Below are 16,109 nucleotides of genomic sequence, written 5' to 3'. Positions count from 1 at the left end.
GAGGTGGCACCGAAAGCAAGGGATGATGCAAAGCCAGAACTCTGCCTTTGGTTTCAACAGTACTGTCATTTCAGTATTGGCAGAGACAAAGCCTGCTTCAGTTTCTCTGTCAAAGAGGAAGCTGAAATTGCTATTGACTGAAGCATCACTGGGCACAAAACTGCACTGGTCGCTAACCAAAGATGTTTTGTGGGGTTTTTTTAATGGCTTTGCCTCAAGAGCCTGGAAATTAATTAGGAAAAAAGAAACCTTTCACTGAAAAACAAGTTTAGCTTTATCAGTAAGACCACAATATAATATTGTAATGCCTTTTTTTCCCCTCAAGCCTTGCTTGCAAATGGGCAACACACAGCAACACATTTGGGCTGAAAAGCAAGACAGAAATGCCACACCACTAGAGAAAATTTATCAGTGGTCTATAGCACGCACCAATTTCTTATGAAGTTGTAACAACAAATTTGCCTCCCTCGGCATAGCACACACTGAAATTCTCAGACCAGGGCAATCAGTCCACTGGCGGAGTGTAGAAGATTCTTTCCAAGAAGCAGGCTTTTAGGACACGCTAGATCCCTGAATAGACTGCATGGGTGTTACTTGTTTTAGTTCCTCCCCCTATGGGATTCATGAAAAGCTGTGTCTTACCTTTACAGATTATTTTTGAGGCAATCCGTGGTGTGTCAATGAGAAGTGACACTGCTATTGATGATATTCTGTTCCAGGCAGGACCCTGTTTGGGTAAGTGTTGAAACATACTTTTATAGGACTACTCTTAGGAGACACTTAGCAATTCACAGTGCTTTTTGTAATTAGACACGTGATACTTCTTCCCTTGAATCCCCAGTGAACGGATCTGAATTTAGTGTCATGCTGATGGGCTAGTGCAGAATTCGTTCTTTTTTTTTTCTAATAAAATGCAAGATCATCCTCAGAATCCGGACTAGTAAAGATGCTGTAACACTTTTTAAAAACCGTATGGCAGTCCAATTTAAATCCAGCATGGTAATTACATTCTGTCTTATGCATTCTTATGTATGATAAAAATACAAATAATTACAGTATTTCCCCCTTCTTTGTATTCTAGAAGTGGAAGAAATTCAGTTCTCATCAGGCTATCCTGACAGCTTAAACGAAATTGAGTATTAAATACAGTCTGCTGAACGGAATGAAGTGCATAGAAGATTTGTATGTGAGAAACTGCACAAACTGTCTATTTGAAAATACCTTTTGACAAAATACTGGACTGGTTTGAATATGCACCAATGTATAGGAAGAACTCAGAGCACTCATGTTCCTTGCCTTTGCAATGAAATTGTTGACTCAGGGCTTCTTAGACTGTTTTTTTTATATATTTTTTCTCTTTTGCATGAGGTATCAGTTATTATATAAAGGCTTCCCATTTTGCACAGATCATTCATTTTAATGCCTTTTTTTAAAAAAAAACCCAAACCTTTCTGGTATATAGGTAAAAAGAGGAAAGTAAAGGTGCACAATTAAAATCCAATATTGTGTTATCTTAAATCTGCATTCAGTGAATGTTTTGTGTTGGGTACAGAATGGATTTTTGTTAAGGAAATTATAAATATTTTGAAATAATAAAGAAAATAGTATTAGCTACTAGTAATAGCCAACATGTTAAGTGCAATTATTCATGATGACAAATCTCTCTGGGAAACTTTTAATGCTCTGCTGGCAGTTTTTTGTGGTTTTGTATTCTTTTACTATAACAAATATATTTGTCGTCCTTTTAGTGTTAACAAACTCACTTTTAGTGTTCCAGTATAATTCAGTGTAAGCTGCTGACATTTTGAACTATACAAAATGAAAGCCTTTGAAGCCGTACGTTTTCTGGCATACAAGTCTTGGGGATATTTTAATAAATCATTTTGTACACTCACCGAGAATGCACTTACACTTTAGCCAGCCACAGATGCCTTGCATTTATATTAATAGGAAACTGAATTCACACAACTTGTTAATTTTTAAGATTATATGTGTTTGTATGTAAGGTTTTGTTTTGAAATTATTATAACTTCCTAATAAAATGTAACTTTGAAAATCATCTTATTGCTCTGCTGTAGACTTTATATTATCAATGTAACAAGAAACAACTGAACCTAATATAATAGCCTGAATTCAATATTTTTAATATGAAGAGAATGAAATGTGTGGGTCACATCACCTAAGACAGCTGACAGAAACCAATCTGATCTACTGCAGGAAGTTGCTGTATTGAGCCACAACAATTATTCTTACAGCCACCACATTCAAGCTGTTGCTGCAAGATGTGAGCCCTGAAAGTGGGAATAGCCTTTGCTCCTTTCAGAACAAAGTACACATTTTTCCTAACATCCTATAAGGATCAACAGCACCTGGGACAATCTAGCCCCTTGCGGCTTTAGTAAGTTTTCATTTTGGCGACACAAACAATTGAAGGGATTGCTCAATTAAATACATTCAGTACTAACACGTTTATTTGACCACACAGATTGAAGCAGTTTATTATCTCCTAAAGGCTGAAGAAAAGTCAAAAGGAATTGACAGCTTAACTTCCTATCCTAGCTACCTAGAGTCCCCATTGGCAGCTGGTTATGAATGCATCATTCTTGCTATTATTCTGAAAATGAAAGCAACCAGAAACAATAGACTGTTTCCTAAGAGTCAGTACAGTTTTACGGTTTTTCTATAAAGCTTATGCTTTGGTATCAACATTCAGATCAAATTATCTAAGCAGAAAACAAATGAAAATGAAGTGGTTAAAATCATCAGGCTTGGTGGTTCTCAATACTTCTGATGGGACTTTTCTTTAAACGAAACGCAGCACAAAGGATAACTACTGGATTCGTATCTCCAACCATTTATGGAACTCTGCTTCACTCCATGAAAGTAATCAGATTTAGGCTGATATGAATGAGAACATAGGCAAAGTACTCTATTTTGCTCTCCACTAAGCGTTCTCTAGGGACGTCATTGATTTTGTCGATACCACTGAGGGTAGTATTTATCCACAGGGTGTGAAGCACTGACTGAAAAAAAAAAAAAAAAAAAAAAGCTTTAGTCCTTTCTTCAGTAGGGAACAACAGCACTTTTCCACCCATTTCTGCTGCAGGAATTAAAGAACCGAGGGAGAAACTGAAAGATGGCTGTAAATTACTTTAGTGCCTGCTGAATACCACTTTATAAAATAGGAAGTAGTTTCCACAGACTAGTGAAAGACTGGCTGCAAAACATCTGAAAACGAGGGAAGGTTCATTAAGATTTCTCCACTGGCAAACTTCAGTTTTATGGAGGTAAAAAACATTCCATCAGCTCTGTCCAAATAGGAAACTCCCTGTGCAGCTGATTTTTGCCCTAGATCCATTTTTATTTATTATTTGTTCTTTCTCACTGCTGCAGTAGCTGTACAGGGACCACAGCAGGGCAAAGAACAGTTCTGAGACTTGCTATACTGGGCCTGTTTACTGTCTGAAAATTTCTTCAAAAGCTACTGGGGAACCTACAAATAGTTGCTTTGATCCCAGTTGTGGCACAGTCCATAAAATGGAAATGCAAAAGAAACCTTCAAAAGCAGCTGTAACATCCCAAACACTAACAGGCCTGTATTTGATTGTTCTAAATGTAGCTTTGTGCTGGAGTAGAACTCAACTTGTCCTGAGATCAGAGGAAAGGCTCTTTTATTGCCCTGTTATTTAATACTCTTTTTATTCTTTGAATATTTTCCATTAATTGACATTTTATCATTACCCTTATTAATTTCCAAAAAGAGGGCCAAATTCAGTTCTCAGCTACACCAATGAAAAACCAGAACAAAGTAAAATATCAGTTATTCTAGCTTTACACTAATGTAAACAAAACTGTATTCTGGCTGACTACAGTGTCACACAAAAATAAACCTAACATAAATACAACTTTACAGTCATGAAGCTTCACTAAGACAGCTCAAGCTGAGCACTAAAATACCTGGCATTTTGTCTACCTGGATCTGAACACAGCTCACAAGCGTGACTGCCCACACTTAAGACACCCACTGCCCCAAAAGGACCACTGTGTAAGGTAAAAGGCTGAAAGAGCACTCTTTTCATGCAACATGATACACTGAGTCAAAAAGTTCTACCCCTCACATTTCAAAAAAGAGAAAACATCAATCTTGTCCTAACTCAAACAAAACACTAGGTGTCAGATGTCAAATTTACTTAATTTTAACATTTCCTTTGGAAAAATATTTCAGTTTGTGATTTTAAGTTTCTTAGTTGCTTAAGCATGAATGAATAAACTTTCAATACTCCTTTACATTGCTTTGACTTATATTCATCTTCTTGCTGCTTTCTTCCCAGCCTTCCTCTGTTCTTTTCTTCCTGTGCACCTCCTGCACCTTTCTGTTTTTCCCACCTGCATATGTTTTTTCTGAACATCAGCATTTTATGTGTCTTTCTTAGCCAACTGCGTATTCTGCTATGTTCCTTTGTTCTCTGCAATGTACTGTGTTACATCTTGCTGCTCTTATGTTCTGTATTAGCTTTTATCTCCTCCCTCTCTTCTTTCAAGAGGCCCTCTTGGACCAAGCACTGCCTACTTTGCAGCCTTCGCCATCTCCTTTTTCCAGCTTTTACCAGCATCCATACTAACCAGACCCTGGAAAATGCTTCCTGACAAATTCTGGGAAAAACACATCTCTTCAGCAGTCTCCAGTGGGAATATGTTGAAATGGTTGTCTGCCTCTCTCTCGTTTGGCTGGAAGTCACCATTACTTAATGAGTCCAACGCTACCATTTTGGTCTGCCAGCTTGAGACATAACTGATTTAGAAGACTACAATTTTTATTGATTAGGACATTACCAACTAATAAACCAACTAATATTCTAATTAGCTAATAAACACACCAATGTAACTAATTTACAATGATAAATTTTGCATTCAGTTACACAGCTATTACAAAGCTATTATCACAAATCTTATGAATGACATACTTCCAATTTTATTATCCTTTCCCCTCTATGCCACGTAGTACTAGGGTGCATCTCCAGGGGCCAGGTACCTGGTTCATACTGGGAAAACATTGTTTTCCTTGTAACCTTTCTAGGATAAACCACTCTAGTTATGGGTTGATTCCTTTACCTAGTGCCACTTAAGCACAAGCAGTTTGTTATCTCTGTCTTTCAGCAGTTCTCACCAGACTCCTGTTCCCTTGTAAAATCTTTGGCTAGTTATGAGGCCAGCAGGAATCCTTGGTCCGACAGAAAAAATAAGGCATGTGGGAAAGGTAAGGCACCTGCAGGAGTCCCAGTGACACCAGTGACCGCCCTGCAGTCAAGGTGCCAAAATCTCATACACAACACATTCCTCTAGGATCATTTCTAAAGGACGTCTATCCTTCCTACAGACTTCCTGATCTCTGAAGTAACACCCGTAAACAATGTTTTTTCCTGCTATTTTGTTAAAAATTAAGAAAAAGCAAGCAAACCCAGACAAGCGCTGGAACGTGAAAACAAGAAGAGACCACTCGCCCGGAACCCGAGCCTGTCCCCGTGAAGGCAGGCAGATAGACAACAAGAAGGCGCCCACTTCAGAAGCCCTGGCCGCCCAACTGCTCGGCTGTGCTGCCACCTCGTGGGGAAGCCGCCACCACCGCTCTCCCCCGCCACGTTCCGCGGCCCAGCCGCCGGGGAAAATGCCGCCAGCGGGCGGTAACAGCCGAGGGGGCCCGGGGGCTGCAGCCCCGAGACCTGCCCAACCGCCTCCCACCCGGCTCGGGGGAGGGGCCTCCCGGAAGCAACCTAAAGGCAAGCCCCGGTGCCGGTCGCCCCTCTTCTGAGGGGTGAGCTCTGTCGGGGCGGCCTCCGGGGGCGCGGCGCCCGACCCGTCACGACCCGCGCCGGCCAAGGGGCGGCCACTGCGCCAGGAGAGCGAGACCGAGACCCCGGCCCCGACCCGCCGCCTTCCGCCTTATTGACTGAAATCGAAAGCAATACAACCTCCCTCTCTCCTCCAGCCAATGGGCAACAGCGCGGCACGCCACAAGCCAATGAAAGGCTTCATTGCGTCTTAGTCCCGCCTCCACCGACCAATGAGCGCGCTCCTCACTTGCCCGCCGTTTCCCACCTGCCAATGAGAGCCAGGCGCGGGGCGTGCCCTCGCGGCGGCAGATGCAGGGTGGGCTGAGCGGGAGGTGGGGGGGAGGAAGATGGCGGTGGCACCGCCGGGTAAGGGGAGCCTGGGTCCCCGCCAGGTGGGCGTTGGCGGCAGCCTGCGGGCCGTGAGGAGCGCTGAGGCGCGCCCCCACTTCGTTGAGGGCTCCATCGTCAGGATCTTCATGGAGAACTTTCTGTGAGTGCGCGGTCGGCGCTTCCTCCTCCCCGGTGGCGGCGGCCGAGCGGCCGCCATTGGCCGCGGGAGGCCTGCGGGCGTGCGGGCTCTCCGCCGTCTCGGAGGTCGGTGGTTAGCCTGCGCGGCCCCGGCTTCCCCCCGCCGCTGGCCCGTTTTAAAGCGTGTGTGGGGCTGGGGAGCTGGCGGTTAAGACGGAAGGGCGGAACCTGGAGCGGGGACGCTGTAGTGGCACCGAGCGGGGAGCTGCCCTCTGTTAAACGGGGGCCTTGGTAGGGCCCTGGGTACCGAGACGAGTCGGGGCTGGAAGAGGGAGTGCTTGAAACGTGGGTTTTTTCCTTGGAAGGTGGTGATGCCTTGCTCAGAGTGGGGAGAGGATCTGCTGTGTGGATTACGGGTCCCGTAGGTTCTTATTGCGGTGTCGCATCCCTGGGGGTGCATTCACCGGTGGTGGCCGTGTCGACCCTTCTTCCCCTACGGTGGTGGTGCCTGTTGTCCATGTGAGCCTCTGCGTGCTTTTTTTTCCTCCCCATTAGGTGATTGTCAAGCAGTGGAGGAGGGAAGGGTGCAGAAGATGTTCACAGGGCGGGGGAGGCAGGCCTTGGGAACCATTAGGATAACGTATTTGTGGTGGTGTGTTTTGTACCAGCTTCTGTGTATTGGGAATACTGTTCTGGTTGCAGCTATTGTAGTCGATAGTAGAAGTTTTCACACTGTTTTCTTATGGCTGGTGTGCTGATAGCTCCATGTCAGCTTTGGGAACAGTTCTGAGTAGCATAGTTCTTAGGTCACATTACAGATGTCAAATTATGCTTCAAACGTAGTAGTTTAAGCCTCAGCATGAAGGGTTCAAATACCTTCTCTTCCAGAAGTGCATGGATTATGTTGTTTTCTTATCATTAACTGCTTTCTGTTTCTTCTTTGGTGTTAGTGTCTCAGTTCTCTGTTTGTTTGGTATAGTGTGGGAACAGAACATCAAAAGGTGGCATTTATTATAAATTTGGGATGTTAGTTAGTTTAGTTTAGATCATACCAACATTAATGGTTTGTCTTGAATTTGCATGCTGGGACTTGCTCTCTTCCAGTAGTTGCTATTGCAGTAGGCACGCTGGATGCACACAATGAAAGATGCCTAATACAACTAAAAAAAAAAATAAATCACTGATAACAGGCTAATGTTTTAGGTTCTTGTAACTCACAGAATGGTAGGGGTTGGAAGGGACCTCTGGAGATATCTAGTCCAACCCCCCTTCTAGAGCAGGGTCACCTAGAGCAGGTTGCACAGGAACGCATCCAGGCGGGTTTTGAATGTCTCCAGAGACGGAGACTCCACCACCTCTCTGGGCAGCCTCTTCCAGTGCTCTGGCACCCTCAAAGTAAAGAAGTTCCTTCTCATGTTTAGGTGGAACTTCCTGTGTTCGAGTTTGTGCCCGTTACCCCTTGTCCTGTCACTGGGCACCACTGAAAAGAGCCTGGCCCCATCCTCCCAACACCTACCCTTTTAAGTATTTATAACTGTTGATAAGATCCACCCCTCAGTCATCCTTTTTACAGACTGAAGAGACCCAAATCCTTCAGCCTTTCTTCATAAGAGAGGTGTCCCAGTCCCCTAATCATCTTGGTAGCCCTTTGCTGTACCCTCTCCGTCAGTTCCCTGTCCTTCTTGAACCGGGGAGCCGAGAACTGGACACAGTACTCCAGATGCGGCCTCACCAGGGCAGAGTAGAGGGGGATGATGACCTCCCTCGACATGCTTGATAACTCAAGAAAGCTATTGCATGATTTATCAATACAGAGTTCCACAGAGGGAAGGGATGCCATCCAGAGGGAGCTGGACAGGCTTGAGGGGTGGGCCTCTGCAAACCTCATAAAATTCAACAAGGCCAGGTGCATGGTCCTGCACCTGCGTCATGGCAATCCCAGGCATAAATATAGGCTGCATGGAGAATGGATTGAGAGCAGCCCTGAGGAGAAGGACATGGGGGTGCTGATTGATGAGAAGCTCATCATGAGCAGCAACATGCGCTCGCAGCCCAGAAACCCAACTGCGTCCTGGGCCGCATCAAAACAAGTGTGGCCAGCAGGTCGAGGGACGTGATTCTGCCCCTCTACTCTGCTCTGGGAGAGCATCCCACCTGGAGTACTGTGTCCGGCTCTGGAGTCTCCAACATAAGAAGGACATGGACCTGTTGGAACAGGTCCAGAGGAAGGCCACGAAGATGATCCGAGGGCTGGAGCACCTGCGCTATGAGGGAGTTGGGGTTGTTCAGCCTAGAGAAGAGAAGGCTCCGAGGAGACCTTATAGCGGCCTTCCAGTGCCTGAAGGGGGCAGGAAGGATGGGGAGGGACTCTTCATCACGGAGTGTAATGATAGGATAAGGGTTAATGGTTTTAAAGTGAAAGAGGGTAGATTTAGATTAGATATTAGGAAGAAATTCTTTACTGTGAGGGTGGTGGGGCACTGGAACAGGCTGCCCAGGGAAGTTGTGGATGCCCCATCCCTGGAAGTGTTCAAGGCCAGGCTGGATGAGGCTTTGAGCAGCCTGGTCTAGTGGGAGATGTCCCTGCCCATGGCAGGGGGATTGGAACTAGGTGATCTTTCAGGTCGCTTCTAACCCGAACCATTCTGTGATTCTTGCAAAGCTTAAGACCCAAGTACATTGTATGGGTTAGATGAGTGGAATCTTCTGCGACTGCAGTGCAGCATGCAGCTGGAATTCAATGTAGCAGACCTGACTGAATTAACTCAGTTCTCTTTCTGGGTTTGTTTTTTTTTTATATGTAAAATAATATGATGTGCTAGTGAAGTCAATAGGAATTGTCATTATGTGGCTGGATTTCATTCTTCATGATCATTTGTTTTGAGCCAGTACTCTGGCTGGTAGGAATGTATTCCACAGTGTTTTATTGTAGTGTTAGATTTCACTCAGATTTTCTTACAAAACAGCATTGGAGGATTGAATCTAGATTTGATAAAATTCTCTGTCATATTTAATATAATGATGAAGTGATTTAAGCAAGTAAATTTTTTTCAAGGTGAGGTAGTGTTTATAATGTTCAAAAAATTACTGTGCTTTCCAGGACATATGATGTCTGTGAAGTACATCCAGGACCCAATCTGAACATGATTGTAGGTGCTAATGGAACGGGAAAGTCAAGCATTGTTTGTGCCATCTGCCTGGGACTGGCTGGAAAACCTTCTTTCATAGGGCGAGCTGATAAGGTAACTATGAGCTTCTGTAATTTTCATGTTTGTTCTGAATTTCATTAAGAACCCTGTCCAACCGAGGAAAGGGAAAGAGACTGTCTTCCTTGATACGCTTTATTTTTGTAAAAAGTAAGGTGTCCAACTTGTGCAATAACCTGGTCCAGAGACAAAGGTTTTTACCAAAGGGATTTTGTTTTACTTAATTACTTGTTGTTTTGGCTGAATTATGTAATGGAAACACCTGAATTGTACTGGAGCGTCAGTAGACTGGAGGTTACATTTCAAGGTGTCCAAGCCTCCACAGTGGAGAAGGAAAATGCCACCTAGCACATAAATAACATTTGACCAGAAATACCAACTCGGGGAGAAATTAAAAAAAAGTCTAACTTAAATTCCAAGTGTGTAGAAACTGTAGAAATGACATATCCTTAATGTGTCTGAGAATTTATCTGAAAGCATGGAGCCACTGTTCTTTGATTTAAATGGAAGTTGGATTGTTTTGGGTTGTGCTACTATTATTTTCATTTTTTTGTTCCGAAGGGATCATGTGTTGACATAGTAGGAAGTTTGTATTGTCAAATTTTTAAATTTTGGTCTTGCTTTCTTGGATATTCTGGTTGGATGGAGTATATTTCAGTAGATTTTTGGAGTACTGAATCTGGGTACCTAAATGATTTTACATGTTCTCTGGTTGCAGCTCCGTCTTAAGCAAATGTAAATCTGAAAATAGACTGCATGGCAGCACTGTGTGTTGCTATTTTTATTAGCTTTTCATGTTTATATATATTTTTTTATATTGTTAGAATTAGCAGTTCTACTAGTAGAGATATTTGGCAATGTCTTTCATTTGTATTGCTTTTGTTCCCTGAATTCATGAGAAATTGCTCTCTGTGGGTCTGCTGATTATAATTTGTTCAGTTTTGGAAGTTGAAATTGATCAGAAATTGTTAACCTGGGGAGAAGTTCTAGTGCTACTAGTTGATAAGGAAGACAATAGTGTGTCTTCCTTTATTTTTAGTTAATACAGAGCGAAAATAAAGTTTATGTTTTAATTGTAAGTTTTCGATAAAATATCCCATTACAGCAACTCTATTATACAAATACATATTTTTGTAAGAGATTACATTTTAATACACTGTTATTTTACAATAATAATTTCTATAATTAATTTTGTAGGTTGGCCTCTTTGTAAAGCAGGGGTGCTTGAAAGGTCTAGTAGAAATTGAACTGTAAGTAGTAAAATTGCATTTCCTCATACATTTTTAATTAGATTATTTCCCCACACAGTTATTCACAAAGTTGTGGAAAAAAAAAATCTGGTATACAGAGGTCTGTCTTTAAGCTGATGATTTCCTTTTTTTCTTTTTTTCTTTTTTTTTTTTTTTTTTTTTAAATATAGACTTTGAAATTTTAAGGTTAAATAATTACCACATAAGAAATCAGCAGTGATGGCTGGTCTTGATTTATTTCACTTTCTGAAGCATTTTACCTTGTCCTGATGTACAAAGAATATATAGATAAAGATTGATGTTTGTGGTGTGTTTAGCTTCTGATTACATTTAGGGTTCAATTGATTTAGATACAGTCAGTTCTGCAATCATGACGTAGTGGCTAGAAATTATTTTTAAAGAAGAAAACAGAAAGACAAAGTCTAAATTTTAAAACTAAATGTTCTGCCCTCACTGTCTTGTACTGATACTGCTGGTATGAGGGACTCCTCTACATTCTTACTGAAAGCATCGCATAATGAAACCAAAGAATAAAAAAAAATAGTAGATCTAACTAATTCCCAGTTAATGCATTTTTCTTGGTAAGCTTTTGCAAAACAGAGCAACCAAAAATCATGTGGACTTACTCTATAAAATTCCATCATTAACTTGTGGTTATAGGGCAATATTACATGCTTCCTGTAAGTATTTTTTTTTTTGACAGCTGAAGAGACACTATCCTAATAGAGTTCCTAAATCTAAAAAAAAAAAAAGATCTTAAGGTGGAGCTGCAATAGCACAGGTAGTTTTGATAAGTCTTAACCTGATCTTTTTGCTGAACTAAATAGAACATAGAGCTAATCAACTGATTCAAAGCTTGAGTTAATTTGTGTAACAATTGGCCACCCTGATCAGATTGGATAAAAAGAAAAATGTGTTCAGGAAAAAAGATATACTGGAACAAGTCTTTGAAAAAATCCTATCCAGTTTCATTCTTGTGGGAGTGATCAAGTAAGACATTCTTTGGAGACTGGCCAAGCAATGGGTCAGGAGGTAGGATGTCTTTCAGGGAGATGACATGATTGTTTCAACATAGATACGTCCCAATGTTACTTGAAAGTCTGAAGAAAGACTTTCAGTGTGTGAAGACTTCGCGTTTTTACTGTAGTGGTTTCAGTGTAATCCAGTCCTTTGTCTAACTGGTAGAAAATACTTAAATGCAACACGTAGGGTGAGAGAGCTATGATGCAGCAGATAGCTTTTTGACAGGAATTTTAAAATTTGAGTTCTATAAGCATGCTCTGTCTTAGTTGCATTTGGCCCTTGGATTGTAACTAAAATCAGGAGTTATAGTAGCAAAAAGTCCTTAATTTGATCCAAGAAAGGAGCATGGCCTTGTAGGTTTTTTGGAGGAAGTCTGGTATATTAAAATAAGGTAGTGGATACTTGTGAGTGAGTAATGATATAGTCTTCAAGAAGTAGGCTCATATCCCTATGGCATTTAGAAGCTGTTGAATTACTCTCTTCTACTTCGAACTCTATTCTTGAGTCTCCTAAGATACACGGCCTCCAAACTGTTATGAGCCCTTATCCTTTATCCTTAACAATATGCTGACTGAACAGGCACTAGCCTATTTCTAAATGAAAATGGTGACCAAAATTTCAAGAGTTTATGACTATCTCATTGCTCATTTGTTATTGATGCATTTTAACCAGGCTAAATTTTTGAAGATAAGCGTTGCGCACAACTGATGTATGTTTACCATTCTTTAAAAGCAGAAAATGAGAACAAATTAGTATTTTTCATGCTGTATGATACTATTTTTATTCCCAAATGGAATGTATATGCAGGGCTTATTAATGCAGTTCTGTACACTAATATTCTTTTACGTTAAAGGCGTAGCATTATTGTTTACCTCCTGCATACCAATTTTAAAATGTACTAAATGTCATATAAAAATACACTTTATATAACTATTCACATCTGTAACAACATTTAAGTGGTTCTAATTCAGCATGAATATGTCATTTATGTAAATAATTTCCTCTGAGTTAAGATTTGCAGATATTCTTGATGTTTTACTTGTGAGATTAATTAAACACTGAAGTTCTGGATGTTTTCTGAAACATGAAATGTGAATCAGCTGCTACTGTCCAGTTAATTTGTATTAAACATTTAGGTACCTTAAAGTTTTAATACCATTACTCTAACGTACTTTGACACTTGCTAACATTTCTTTTTATTAATCAGGTCTAAGACACCTGACAATATCATTATCACACGTGAGATTCAGGTGTTGAACAACACATCGGCATGGTTTATCAACAGAAAGCCAGCAACCCTGAAAACAGTAGAAGAGCAGATAGCAGCCTTAAACATTCAGGTGGACAATTTGTGCCAGTTTCTTCCTCAGGTATGAATGAATTTTGAAAGACAGTGGGTGCAAACGGATTGCTGTGTTTTGAGAGGGTTTGTTGCTTCTTAGCTTTTGTAGCACTTCAGTGATTTAATGGGACAGTGCAAAGAATGAGAGGGATGAGGTAGCCATACTGCTGTGATGGTGAAAAAAGGAGGAACTGTGTGACCGTTAAGGATCACTATTTGGATGGTTTTGTACCTGCTGTCAGTTGACACTGAAAGGAAAGCTGCTGATGTTCCCCATGTTGGTATTTGAGTAGCAGCACTAATGGTGGTATCTCTGTGTCCTGTCTGTGCTGCTGTATGGATGTTGTTAAACAACAAATCTGTAGGGAAGTTTTTTAAGGTCTTGAGTTCTAGCACTGTCTCTGTACCTTCACTTGCCTGGTTCCTGTAGTTCTGCATCCCTGACTTTTCTCTGGTTATATCCAGTCAGTTCTTCAGGATTGGATCCTGTACTTGGTAAGTGAAGGGGAAGAGTGGTCTGGATTTCTTTCTTCAAAAAACAGAAAGCAGTCCTACTAAATGACTCTAGAGTTGCAACAGATACTGCTACTGTAGCCTTTTTGGTAATGTCTGTGGCTCAGCAGTTTCTTGAGCAACAGCATAGGACTTACAGGTATTTAGGATCAAATTATATAAGTGTAAAATCATCCTGATGGAAAATAGCTCCTCAAGGAGAGAGAAAATTAAAGAATAATTCAAGCAGTTTCTGTGTCTGAATCCATGCTCAGGCACGTCAGGATTTCTGTGCAGATAACTAAGCTGCCTCACAGTTGCACTTTAAAAAACGATGTGGCAGGTTCCTTCCTAAGACCCTCCCAGTTCAGTGAATCATCAGGGATGGTAGTAAAAGGAAACCTTATCAGAGCCTAACCAACCATAGGTTTATTGTTCTATTCGAGGTGAAGTGCATTCAAGAAGACATGCTGAAAACCATGAAAATTTAGAAAGCTCGTATTGCAGAAACAAATATTTGGGAGGGGGGGGGATTTGTTTATGTATTCATGATATTTGTTTAGAGTAGAACTTTCTGCATACTCTACCAAAGTAACTTTTCTATTTAAAACAGCTTTTTTTCTTTGGTACATACATGTCAGTTCAGTGAATATTACTGTGTTGAAAATTTTGGTTCATGTGCTCTCTGCCACTGCAGCAATGGTAAGCACATCTTTCATTCCAGTCATGGTTCTGAGCTGTTCCACTGCCTTGCATAGCAGCAATGCTTTCTGATACCCTTGGCTGCTAGCCTTAATATTAACTTCTACATTGCTCAACTTTTGAGCTAAGCATTTATACTGGGAAGGTGTAGCCTCAGCAGCCTGAGAACCAACATTAAGAATACAGTGGAATAAAAACTTTAATTGGCTGTGCTAAACTGTCTTATTCAGAAGAATGTTAGCCAATTCAAAAATAATGAACCAACCCATGTCTTCAACAGCTACCCTCAAAAGCTGTCAAATTTAAGCTTGAATCATTCCAGAACAGCTCCAAGAAAACCATGTATGAAATCTTAAAAATGTTTAGGAGGGTTTTGTTGCTAGTCTAGGAGGTGGTCATCCTATGCTTAACTTCACTGGCATAGAACTGTGAATCAGGTGGTGTTCATGATAAATTGGTTATGGGATTTAAATCCAGTATTACTGTATTGCACTGTTCTAACTAATACTGTATTTTTGTAACTGTTTTTTTATTTTGTAGGACAAAGTTGGAGAATTTGCAAAACTGAGTAAGATTGAGTTACTTGAAGCTACCGAAAAATCCATTGGTCCTCCAGAAATGTACCAATTTCACTGTGAACTGAAAAACTTCAGAGAAAAGGAAAGAGAACTGGAGGTAAACATGTACAGTATAGAGATAGAGGGCGGTGACTGTAGGGAAATTAGCATAATAAAATGTAACATGAGATCTTACCGAATTAGAAAGTGGGGTAAGTTGATTTTTACCAAATCATACTCATCTTTTCTCAGAATTTATTCACTCCGACACTCACATGCTTGTAAGCACGAAGACACGTGTGCAAGTGTTCTGGACACAGAAGACGAGGGATCATAGAATCGTAGAATCATTTAGGTTGGAAAAGACCCTTGGGATCATTGAGTCCAACCACCAACTCCATTGTACAAAGTTCTCCCTTACACCATATCCCCCAACACCACATCTAAACGAGTCTTAAACACATCCAGGGATGGTGACTCCACCACCTCCCTGGGCAGCCTGTTCCAGTGTCTAACCACTCTTTCCGTGAAGAATTTTTTCCTAATGTCCAGCCTAAACCTACCCTGCTGCAGCTTGAAGCCATTCCCTCTTGTTCTATCACTAATTACCTGTGAGAAGAGACCAGCACCAACCTCTCTACAATGTCCTTTCAAGTAGTTGTAGAGAGTGATGAGGTCTCCCCTCAGCCTCCTCCTCCTTAAACTAAACAGTCCCAGCTCCTTCAATCGCTCCTCATAAGATTTATTCTGCAGGCCCTTCACCAGCTTCGTTGCCCTCCTCTGCACTCGCTCCAGCACCTCGATATCTCTCTCGTATTGAGGTGCCCAGAACTGGGCACAATACTCAAGGTGTGGCCTCACCAGTGCTGAGTCCAGGGGGACAATCACCTCCCTACTTCTGCTGGTCACAGCATTTCTAATACAAGCCAGGTTGCCATTGGCCCTCTTGGCCACCTGGGCACACTGCTGGCTCATGTTCAGCTGCTTGTCAATTAGAACCCCCAGGTCCTTTTCTGCCAGGCAGCTCTCCAGCCACACTTCCCCAAGCCTGTAGTGATGCATGGGGTTGTTGTGGCCCAAGTGCAGGACCCGGCACTTGGCCTTGTTGAAGCTCATTCCATTAGCGTTGTCCCATCGGTCCAATCTATCCAAGTCTCTCTGTAGAGCCTCCCTATCCTCATGTAGATCAACACTCCTGCTTAGCTTGGTGTCATCTGCAAACTTGCTGATGATACACT

At 41.7% G+C, this 16,109-nt stretch overlaps 2 protein-coding genes across 2 annotated transcripts in view; both read left to right on the top strand.

The window, feature by feature from the left end:
* Positions 1-2,059, top strand: part of MAMDC2 (MAM domain containing 2) — a 64,972-nt gene extending 62,913 nt beyond the window's left edge. Inside the window, exons 13-14 of the mRNA XM_054186787.1 lie at positions 651-735; positions 1,082-2,059. Coding sequence (XP_054042762.1) covers positions 651-735; positions 1,082-1,143 — 147 coding nt within the window. The 3' untranslated portion in view covers positions 1,144-2,059. The remainder of the gene's footprint in view (positions 1-650; positions 736-1,081) is intronic.
* Positions 2,060-6,167: 4,108 nt separating this feature from the next.
* SMC5 (structural maintenance of chromosomes 5) overlaps positions 6,168-16,109 on the top strand; it is a 55,733-nt gene continuing 45,791 nt past the window's right edge. The window contains exons 1-5 of the mRNA XM_054184916.1: positions 6,168-6,321; positions 9,400-9,541; positions 10,703-10,755; positions 12,986-13,148; positions 14,855-14,989. Coding sequence (XP_054040891.1) covers positions 6,179-6,321; positions 9,400-9,541; positions 10,703-10,755; positions 12,986-13,148; positions 14,855-14,989 — 636 coding nt within the window. The 5' untranslated portion in view covers positions 6,168-6,178. The remainder of the gene's footprint in view (positions 6,322-9,399; positions 9,542-10,702; positions 10,756-12,985; positions 13,149-14,854; positions 14,990-16,109) is intronic.

Source organism: Rissa tridactyla, chromosome Z (genome assembly GCF_028500815.1).
Source record: "Rissa tridactyla isolate bRisTri1 chromosome Z, bRisTri1.patW.cur.20221130, whole genome shotgun sequence".
NCBI lineage: Eukaryota > Metazoa > Chordata > Aves > Charadriiformes > Laridae > Rissa > Rissa tridactyla.
Note: the sequence above shows the minus strand (reverse complement) of the source record. Positions and strands in the feature narration are given on the sequence as shown.